This window comes from Lutjanus erythropterus, chromosome 20 (genome assembly GCF_056507025.1).
Source record: "Lutjanus erythropterus isolate fLutEry1 chromosome 20, fLutEry1.hap2, whole genome shotgun sequence".
Lineage (NCBI taxonomy): Eukaryota > Metazoa > Chordata > Actinopteri > Lutjaniformes > Lutjanidae > Lutjanus > Lutjanus erythropterus.
This window is the reverse complement of record NC_139336.1, coordinates 4,974,482-4,985,083: the sequence shown is the minus strand read 5'-3', so window position 1 is coordinate 4,985,083 and position 10,602 is coordinate 4,974,482. Positions and strand designations below refer to the sequence as shown.

General features: G+C 39.7%; 1 protein-coding gene across 1 annotated transcript; it reads right to left on the bottom strand.

The window, feature by feature from the left end:
- Positions 1-1,306: 1,306 nt before the first annotated feature.
- Positions 1,307-9,827, bottom strand: LOC146308073 (uncharacterized). The gene is made up of 7 exons (XM_084746058.1): positions 9,714-9,827; positions 6,927-7,046; positions 6,476-6,847; positions 6,232-6,345; positions 4,571-5,143; positions 3,462-3,578; positions 1,307-2,350 (listed from the first exon to the last, which is right to left on the bottom strand). Exons 1-7 carry the CDS (start codon positions 9,793-9,795, stop codon positions 1,740-1,742), a joined length of 1,989 nt encoding a protein of 662 aa, XP_084602184.1. The 5' UTR covers positions 9,796-9,827; the 3' UTR covers positions 1,307-1,739.
- Positions 9,828-10,602: the final 775 nt, after the last annotated feature.

The following is a 10,602-nucleotide window of genomic DNA, read 5'->3' as shown; positions in this document are numbered from 1 at the left end:
CCACAAGCTGTTTTGGATGGCTTTGCAGGCTGTGTTTTACTGGCTTTTTTTTAACGGTGTAGTAACATTGACGTCAATGCGTGCCAGACTTACTTATATGGTCATACCCCGGCATGTGCTCTAGGTCTGCCTGCTCCCCCGCCCTGCTTCGGAAGTTATATCGCTGCTCTGAGGGCTGAACTATGAAGCGAGATTAATGTGTTAGCGAGCTATGCTGAGTCTAAACCCAGGATTTTCAGTGTCACGAAGGTGGCTCTCTTTTAACATGGTAACCATGGTAACTACTAAACTCATAACCTGGTCGCGAGCAGGTTATGTTCAGAGTTTCAAATTAAATCGTCTGTAAAACGCGCTGTTCTTTAACTAATTATTGTCCTTAGCTTTTAAACTGAGGGTGGACGTTAACATTAAAAAATTACTGAGCTGTATGTTCGAAATATCCCTGAACGAATCCATATAATGTAAAAATGAAACAGTGGCACAAACTGTCTGCATCGCGCTGTCATGATGGTAACCTCCGTTTGGTGATGCAGAGTCATTTTCCCCGTTTGCTCCAGATCATATTAACACTTTAAATTGACATGGTATATAATCCACACAGTAAAATAATGATGAAACAACTACAGACACTTTGAATACTTTTTACTGTTATCTGTTTTGTCTCGGTGATACTGCAGCTCAGATCACTGATTAGAAAATTCATCATCATTTATCACGGACAATCTTAAATCAGTTACACTCATTTTACGTTGGTTTGGTCAAAAACTTCAGTGATGTCCACGTCTCTGTCATCATAGGACAGTGTCAGACAGACTTCATCATGTTTAAATCTGCTGTATGGAGTTTTATTGTTTAATGTGCAGTTTTCATGTTAGAATAAACGGCAGCATTAAGACCACATTTAGTCGATCAGTAATTTTCTGACAGCATTCTTCTTCTCCTGCTTTATTTGCAGCAACAATGTTGCTTTTTGCCGTAATGTATTTTGTATATTTTCTACAGCTCATAATTATAACAACTTGATGACAAAGGAAAAATACCTCCGTGTTTGTCTGTCTACGGCACTTCACAAGGACTGTTTTGTCAACACGGGCCAATACGAAGCTGGATTAGCCGGTAGCCGAGCTCGGCAGCGCTTGCCAGCCCTTCGGAAGTCCTCGGGAGTGTGACCAATCACAGCGGACTGGGCTCGGCAGGAGGCGTACATGGAGGAGGGCCGGGGGGTGGAGTAAATTACACAGACCGTTTTCGCAGGATGCAGAAAATACAAGGAAGAGATGCAGCGAGAGGCACAGCGTCCTGAATATCTACAAAGCTTTCTGTGCGGGCGATGGTGTGTAGCTGCTCTATAGGAGTCCAAATTCAAATACAAAGGCCCAAAAATGAGTAAAATAGGTCCCCTTTAAAGAATCTAAAATTAAAAAACATTTTGCCTTGTTTTCACATTTTTTGCTCCAGTTTTAGTCTACGAGGTACAAAAATAATTTAAAAAATACAGAAAAAACATTGAATACGATGTGCCCAATCTTTTGACTGCATCTGTCTGTGTAGAAAGCTTTATATAATAGAAGTTTTTGACCCTGTTCAAACCTTACACAGGTTTCTAACAAGGTCCAATTTGGAATGTGAGGACAGATGTGGAGTCGTGTTATCACAGCTGTTAGGAGGCAAATGGAATAAGATAAAAAAAAAAACAAAAAAACAGTGAGACTGACTTGAGCTTCACAAACTGTGACAAACTAAACGTCCTCTGACACAGTGTGGATTGTCTCGATGATCTTCTTCTTCAGTTTCTTCACTTTGTCTGGCGGCGTCTCGTTCAGACATTCCTCCACGTACTTTAGGAACCCTGCATGTGGCGATGCAGTCTGGCTTTGACAGAATGTCCTCATGAAGTCCAGCAACTCACTGGAGGTGGGAGGCGGGCGCCGGCTCGCTCGCTTGCGTCCTGACACTCTGCTGTCAGTGCGCGAGGAGGATGTGGAGGGGGAGGAGGAGGGGGAAGAGCGCTGAGAGTCTGGGGGAGTGGGCGAGGGAGGGGCTTCAAGGCTCCGTGATGTGATGTTCAGTTTAGCGGTGGTTTGGGTGGCGCCGTGGTAATGTAGGGAAGAGGAGGGAGGGGCTTGGCAATCCAAGTGGAGGAGGCTGGACTCCTGCGGTTCGGGGAAGTGCAGCTCTTCAGGTCGCTCGTCCTCGTCGCAGGACTCACAGAGGAACATGAGATCGCGGTAGTGTTTCCACTTTGGGAGGTAAAAGTCCTCGGAGCCGCACGTTTTGTTTGAGCTCACAGCCTTGTGTTCACGTTGGAAGATGGTTCGCAAGTTCCTGAACTTTGTCTTTATGTCCTCCACTGGAGAATGAAGAGTTACACAATCTGTTAGCCTCAACAGCGTTTACCTCTAAACTAGGCTACTACTTTTTGGTGAGGATGGCTGAATGTGAGCAGCTGCAGATAAATACAATCCAACTGGTACCCCTACCTTAAAAGCTTAAGAGTTTGATGCATCATGATGCACCGAGAATCCTTTTATCATCGAATCGTAGCCCTCTGAATTGTAATCAAATCAAATTGTGAGGTACCCAGAGATTCTCATCCCTAGTATTGCTGAGATTGCTGCAGCAATCAGGGTGAAATGGGCTGCACTGTAATTCCTCCACGCAACAGTGAACTGTAAAAGTACATCCACTAAAAGTGCTTTTCTGCCACTGACCGGCTCAGATTGTTAAGTGTCTGACAACATTATGGAAAGTATCCCTACAGTGACAGAACTTTTTTTTAAAAAAGAGGATCCTTCTGTTTAACCAGAAAGATGATTTATGGCTCTTGCTAAACCCACCAGACTCCATTTGCGGAAACAGTTCAATGTAAAACTCACTTCTTTCAAACTCCACAGAAATAAAATAAAAGTCTTGGCTCATTTTTTCCACCGATTACAAATTTATCTGGTTGTAAGAACATCGGGAGAGGAGTGAGAGGAAGGCCTGACATCAGAGAAGCACTGTGGAGAAATGGCGTGTAGAGCACATCTGATTTGATGAATTATGGGTTTATTTCAACCAAACCAGGGTTGATGTTGATTGTCCCGAGTTTGAATGATGTGTGTTTTATGATGATAAAATTACTCTTTCTGTAAATAGAATCTGGTGACTTTGCTGAGAGTAAGAAAACAGCTGTTTCTGGTTAAAGAAAAAAGTCTGTAGAGATCCTTTGCATAACATGGGCAAGATGTGGCTTTCTTTTCAACACAGACGAGCCAGGCACATAGCATATCTATGTATAGGAAACAGGAACAGAGAAAGTTGACCAAGGTACCAAGCTTACTCAAATGTTACTGGAGCACAGAGTTTTTTGTTTATTGTCTCATTAACGTACGTATTATAAAGTATAAAATATTTGTCTTGGTTTGAAAATCAAAGTTCTCCTACTGATAACAGCAGAATACTAACAGCATCACTGTTACCTGTGAACAGGACTGGCTCGTTGTCAGACAGGAGGTTACTCAGCGTCTCCAGCAGACTCTGTCTCAGCAGCCTGTTCCTGTAGCTCTCTGACTTGTGATTCCACAGACAGCTGTGCTCTAGAAAAAAACAAAGAAAAACCTTCCATTATCACATCAACACAATAAAAGCACCTTACATAAATACTTAAGAAGCTTTAAGGTGTTCAACATTTAATCAGTAGGGCTGACTAGCAGCAATTTAGTTTTCACTTGTAGAATTCACATTTTAACATCATATCAAAATAAATATGGTAATTTCCACTAGTCACAGTTCTTTTTCAACATGTGGAGATTTAAATGTAAATATCCGTAATCGATATTCTTACAAGTGAAAGATAACATGTCAAAATTGCTTCAAAGATATGTTAAAAAATTTTTTCCACTAATGAAAACTACAACACTACTAGTCAGCTATACTAAGTAGGTGTAAAAAGGGCTTACTATGATCTGTAGTGTAAAAAACTATGAACATTTCCACTTGTGAGAACTGTCTTGTTGATATGAATAATTAACATTTGACTAGTGAGAACTGAGTTCTAGATATCATTAATTAGAGGTGAAACTTCAAAATTACATAATGATAAGTCTAACTAGTCAAAAAGCAGTAGTTATCTACAACTGCTTTAATCACAACTGATTAAATGTTAAAAGAGCTCACAGATTAACTGTAGAGACAAACGTGCTCCTTTTGGTCTCAGAGGAAACTCTTAGCTCAGAACCTTTAAAGTCACTGTTGAGGACTCTTGATGACCATAGTTGCCTAACTTAAGTTACTTTTTTGTTTTTCTGCATAGAAAAGCTGATTATGGTTGATGTTTTGAGTGACATATTTACAGTTTCCTGTAAATAAAAAGTCACAAAGGAGCTGTCTAGTTAATCCCTTGTTAAGAAATTATTCCACAAAAAAGACATGAAGATTCATCAGACCTACATTAAGTAGTAATAAGAAAACAAGCTGGCCCTTCTTGACAAGTGAAACAAAACTAAAAGTGAGGGAGAATCCCTCAAGAGTGGTTTGCAAGCACACAAAAATAATAAAAAATAATAATAAAATAAACGAAGTCACCAACCAGAGTAAAATGATATCAGCTGCTGGACTTTGGCCTCATTCCAGTGGCAGCGGGAATCAACACTCAGCCTGCCGTCTGGCTGAAGCGAACCGGATGTGGAGACATTTAGAGGGGAGGGGTTTGTGCAAGATTTGGTGTCTGGTAGTGAAGTGGATGGAGAGGCGGGAAGCATGATGGGAGCAGGCTGTTGGCTCGTTAGTTTCAGATGGTCTGGTGACGGAGAGAGGACGATTTGGTACGCAGCGCTGCTGTTGGTTTTGGCATCGCTGGAGGCGGCGGAGAGGTTGTTGAACTTGATGCTGTTGGTTTGGGTGGAGCTGGAGGAGAAGCTGCTGAGGGTGGAGGAGGGTGTCTGGTTTCCATATTCCAGGTCCTTGTCTTCCTGTGGCATCAGGATCTGCAAGTCGTCTGAGCCATCGTCTTCATCACAGGACTCGCAGAGGAAGAGCAGCTGATGGTAGTGTTTCCATTTGGAGACGTAGGGTTTGTCAGACGCTCTGCTCACCTGGACTGCCTTATATTCACGATTAAACACTGTCCGAAGGTTCTTGAACTTGCATTTTATGTCTTCAACTGCAAAACAGCAACAAAGAAGTCACCTTTCTACAAATATCTCCTAGTCAATTAAAAAAATTAGTTTTTCCACGCCACTGTCGTCAAGTGCTTGCTCATATTGGAATTTATTGGGTCTCTATTAATATTTAAGAGTACAGACGATAAAAAGTGCCCTGAGATAACTTCTGTTATGATTTGGCACTATAAAGATAAAACTGGCTTGACAATTATCACAAACTCTGCCCAGCCAGGAATTCACAACTTCAAACAATTTAAAAATAGTTTTAAAAGCCTTCAAAATCTAAAACTAACAATACCTACTCATAACATGGGTATAAAATATGCTATTATTTATGTTTGTTTTAAAATCTTTTTTTCATGAAATAGTGGTCCTTTAAAGTTGTGTCTCAGATTTTACAAAAACAAGGTTTAATCAGGCATAAAGAGGGTTAGCTATACCCTTAAGGACCCTCGTCTCACTCCCCGTTTTTTTTTTTTTAACACAAATTCATTAAATAATAGTTCTATCAGATGTGTCTCAATCATAACATGTCAACTCTGTAGCCCTTCTAAATTAAAGATAAATAAGAATTATGGTTTAAAAATGTGTGTTTTGATTAACATTAAGAGAACTCTGAGACACGTTAAAAAATAAAATGACTGCTCACTACGACTATGATGTGAGATAAAAATAAAAAAATTATGTCAGTTATGTCAACTTGGCCCATTACAAGGTTTAATAGGCAAAAGTTTGACAAAAATATATTTTTTCCTGCATAATTGAAGAGTAAAAATCAAAACCCCCTCAAAATATGATGATGTAACAATGTAATGGACTGATTTAAGGAATGAAAATAAAATATGAAACATTCAATAAATATGTTGATCAACATAAGCTGTAATTTCTGGATGTGCAAATGCTTCTGCTATTGTACTTTTTTTGACCTGTACTGGGAACTAACCTACACACTTAGTGATTATATACACTTATTAAAACTCTCACATTGTGTTAATATTTTGTGTAAGCACCAACAGTCACCTGACAAATAACGTGATTTGATTGTCCAGCCCTAAGCTGAAGGCCTGATCCTGACTGTGATATTTACCTGATAAAGTCAATGAGTGGTCGGACAGCTGACTCCTCAGAGCCTCCAGCAGCCTCTGTCTGAGCTGACGGTTGTTGTGGTTTTCAGACCTCTTGTTCCAGAGACAGCTGTGCTCTGTACATAACAACACAGAACAACACCCATAAACCACGACATGCCGTCGCTGTAATAATCCAAACTATCATTAGGTTCTGTCTGTGGTACCTGCCAATGATTCTGAATGTAAAATCAGTGATTTGTTTACCAGAGTAGAAAGCTATGAGTGCACGCTCCCTGTCCTCGGTCCAGTAACATTTAACCATCATGTTGGAGGGAACGCAGGTGGACAGTGAGGACGAGGAGGAGGTGGACGGGTTGGGAAGGAAGGAGATGATCAGTCCCTGGGAGCTGAGGACAGACTGGTTGTCCTCCTGTGGAACGGTCAGTGGTGACAGAGGCGGGTCATCCGGGCCGTCATCCGGGTCCCAGCAGCCCTGCAGAAACATGAGCTGCTGGTAGTGTTTCCACTGCGGCACGAACACGTCGTCCGACCTGCACACCTTACTCGCCTTCACCATCTTGTACTGACGCTGAAAAGTGGTACGGAGGTTTTTGAACTTGTTCTTGATGTCTTCCACTGGAAAGAAAAACAAGTATAAGATTAGATTTTGTTGTCATCCACAAAATAAAGCTTTGAAAATGAATCACAGCCTCACCTGTGAAGCGAACAGGTGGAGGGTGAGCCGACAGAAGGATCCTCAGGTGTTCCAGAGTTTTCCATCGTAGCTGTCGGTTCTTGTAGCTCTCAGACTTGTGGTTCCACAGACAGCTGTGCTCTGGGAAATTAAAACAAACAACATGATCTACCACTGCAATACTGTTAAGTGTTTCCTTTTGTTTTGGCAAATGTTGGTTCATTGTAAAAACTCCTTCACTGTTTCATACTACAACAGAGTCAGCAGTTCCTAACAGCCTGTGGTGAATGAAGGTCAACGAGAGTTTTGAAAAGAAGAGACTGTTACATCAAATTTCAGACCACAAGTTGCACCTGCAGCCATTTGTCTCAACCTTAACCTTTAATATCCTCACACAAGTGCCCAAAAAAAGAATCACTACATACAATGTCTTTGGTATCAAAATAAAGGATGCTGGAACGTCAAACTTAATCAAGCACCTAAGCATGCATGGATAGGTGACTCACTTAATGATTAATCAATTATTGCTTAATCATCGTGATGAATTTGATCGTTCAAGTAAAATTTAATGAAGCTACTCAAATTAAGATATGAAAAATAACTGATTATTTTATAAATTCCCTCCGCATGTTATCTAAATATTCAAGCATATGTGTTTAATGCGTAGGCTATTACATCTTTATATGTTTGTCAGGCTACGTAATGCAATAATTTCTATGTTTTATTTAATCACTAATCATACCAATGATTAATTAAGGAAACTGCTTACAATTAGCAACCCTGATGTATGTGCAGTATTCTGAGCATAACAGATGGTACGTAGCAGGCGACAGTATGTTCATTACAACTGTTACAGACTTGAGCCTTGACTTAGACTTGCTATAGAATAACTTGTGGGCATCTCTTGCTGTAGATCAATCAAAATGAAATGTTTTCAGCCTGCATAATGAGAGATTGTGACTGATACTGTGTATGTTTTAGAAGAAAAATAAAATCACACACTAATATTTCGTTGGACTGCCTTTAGCTTTCATTGCGGCATGCATTTGCCATGGCATCGTTTTGATAAGCTTATGCAATGTCACAACATTTATTTCTGTCCAGAACTGCATTAATTTTTCACCAAGATCTTGTATTGATGATGGAGAGTCAGACCACTGTGTAAAGTCTGAGTCCCATGAATCCTGACATTGTCATCCTGGAATCTGTCCGGGTCATCAGGGAAGAAAAAATCCATTGATGTAAAAACCTGTTCATTCAGTATATTCAGGAGGTGAGCTGACCTCATTTTTTGGACACATAACGTTGCTGAACCTCAACCTGAGCACCTGAAGCAACCCCAGATCATAACACTGCCCCCACAGGCTTGTATGGTAGGCACTCTTCATGGGAGCATCACTTCATCTGCCTCTCTTCTTACCCTGATGCCCCCATCACTCTGGAACAGGGTAAATCTGGACTCATCAGACCACATGACCTTTTTCCATTGATCCACAGTCCAACCTTTATGCTTCCTAGCAAACTGAAGCCTTTTTTTTCTGATCAGTCTCACTGATAAGTGGTTTTCTTAAGGCTCCACAGTTGTTCAGTCCCAATCCCTTGAGTTCTCTTCACATTGTGTGTGGGAAATGCTCTTACTTTCACTATTAAACACAGAGTTCGACTGTTGATTTTTTTATGATTTGATTTCACCAACTGTTTACATGATCTCTGATCATGATCACTCAAGATTTTTTTCCAACCACATTTCTTCCTCAAAGATTATGGTTCACTACTATCCTTCCAGGTTTTAATAATACGTTATTGCAGCACTATGCCTATTAATAACTGCACTATTTATCCATTGGAAGGCTCTTACTTATTTGCTAAGTTAAATCCAGATGGTTACTGTTTTTTGTCCAGGCAGTGTATATGCATAATAAAGTGTCTGTTTTGTAATCAGGGCAGGGCAAATATGCTGATATTTCAATAGTGGCAGTTTGAAGGATATTGGGTCATTGTGGTGTAGCTGAGGTGATGCAATTTTTTCTCATGCTTTCTGGCTGCAGACCTTTTTGATAGCAGCCATTTTGACATGAAATAGTAGAATAAACACTGGTGTTACCAATGATACTAATTAGGTTTCCATTCAGTTCAGGCCAAACAGGTTGCAGCTGTTGTGCATGTTATCTCATTGGAAAGATTCTGCTACATTTAAATGCAACTGGACCTTAATTAGTATAACTGGTAACACCTGTGTTTACTATTTCATATGAACATGGCTGCTTTGAATGTCCATTAAGTCACATTTAGTTGTGTAAATCATGTGTACGTGTATTATTTATGATTTTCTTATGTGGAAAATGTGTAGGATCACTAGAAGTCATTATTTACCACTTTGAGAGGGAAATTTCACTCACCAGAGTTATCCTTAAGTATTGTAAAAAAGTGCATTAGGCTTAAGACAACACTAAAGAATAACTGTCAACTAAAATGGCTAGCGTCATAAATACGAAGAATAAAGTTGACGTTTACAAAGCCAAAAACTTTCGCAACTTTTTATATTTCTGTTCAGACCTGCACGTGAAACGTTTAAAACACACAGAGAATCCAATGTGTCGTTTTGACTCATTATTTTTTAGCAGAATAACAGCTAACTTGACTTCAGTTGCTAGTCGCCATTGCTGCAGCTGTATCGCTCATTGCTAACAGCCGTCGCTCTCGTCGAGCAACGGTTGCCCACAAATGTTGCAGGTTCCGACAACCCGTCGACGAAAACGGCAACTTTTTGCGGGATATAAAGTTGCCGGTGTAGAGAGTGTGACTTACTGGAGAAAAAGGCAATGAGCGCCCTCTCCTTCTCCTCCGTCCAGTACCGCTCTGGTGTGAAGCTGAACGGAGACGCCTCCATATTTGTTGTTGCCGTTCAATCCTTCCTTTAACCGCTGTTACAGGAGACCCACAGACCGGCCTCTGATTGGACGATTCCTGCACCGCTCTGAGCGATGACACGCATTGCCCAGTAGAGGTCGCTGCTGATTGGTGTTCATCTCAATGAGGACTCTGTTGCCCAAAGTCAACCAATAAATAAATAAATAAACAGACAGAGGCTCTTCTGTTCTACATTAAATTAATTCTACATTTAATTATGTTTTTTATTTTAAATCAATTTAATTCATTTTTGCTAAGTTCATTTTGATTTAGGCTGAGATTTGATTTTTTGTTTTTAAATTAGTATCTATTTAGTAGCAGTTGTCTTGGAGCTTTTGATCAGTTCAAGAATGAATCAGTCTGACCCGTTAAGCCCAACCTAGAGGGGAAGTCCTACTGTGCTGACAAATGGAAATGTGAACATGATATCTAATGATTATATGCAGTATATATATATATATATATATATATATATATATATATATATATATATATATATTATATTAGGAAGGTTTTGTTTATAATATACAGTTAATAATTAAAGTAACAGTTAAGTGAAATTATAACTAATGTTTACATAGTGTTAATGTATTCAGACTTCCTTTTGTAATAGTAAAAAGTAATTTTGCATGGATTAAAGGTCCAGTGTGTGAGATATAGGGGGATTTATTTGCAGAACATGGCAGATATTAAATATAATATTCATAGCATGTAGTATGTACATACAGGTTTGTTTTTATTAGTGTATTATCACCTTGTAATAAGAACTGTTGTGTTTTTGTCACCT

Bases quoted from the DNA above. Each gene is read 5' to 3' on its own strand.
- LOC146308073 (XM_084746058.1), bottom strand. From the start codon at position 9,795: ATGGAGGCGTCTCCGTTCAGCTTCACACCAGAGCGGTACTGGACGGAG. The intron at 6,848-6,926 runs GTGAGGCTGTGA...TTTTCTTTCCAG, and splicing joins TCCACCTGTTCGCTTCACAG to TGGAAGACATCAAGAACAAG. The intron at 2,351-3,461 runs GTAACAGTGATG...TTCATTCTCCAG, and splicing joins CGAGCCAGTCCTGTTCACAG to TGGAGGACATAAAGACAAAG.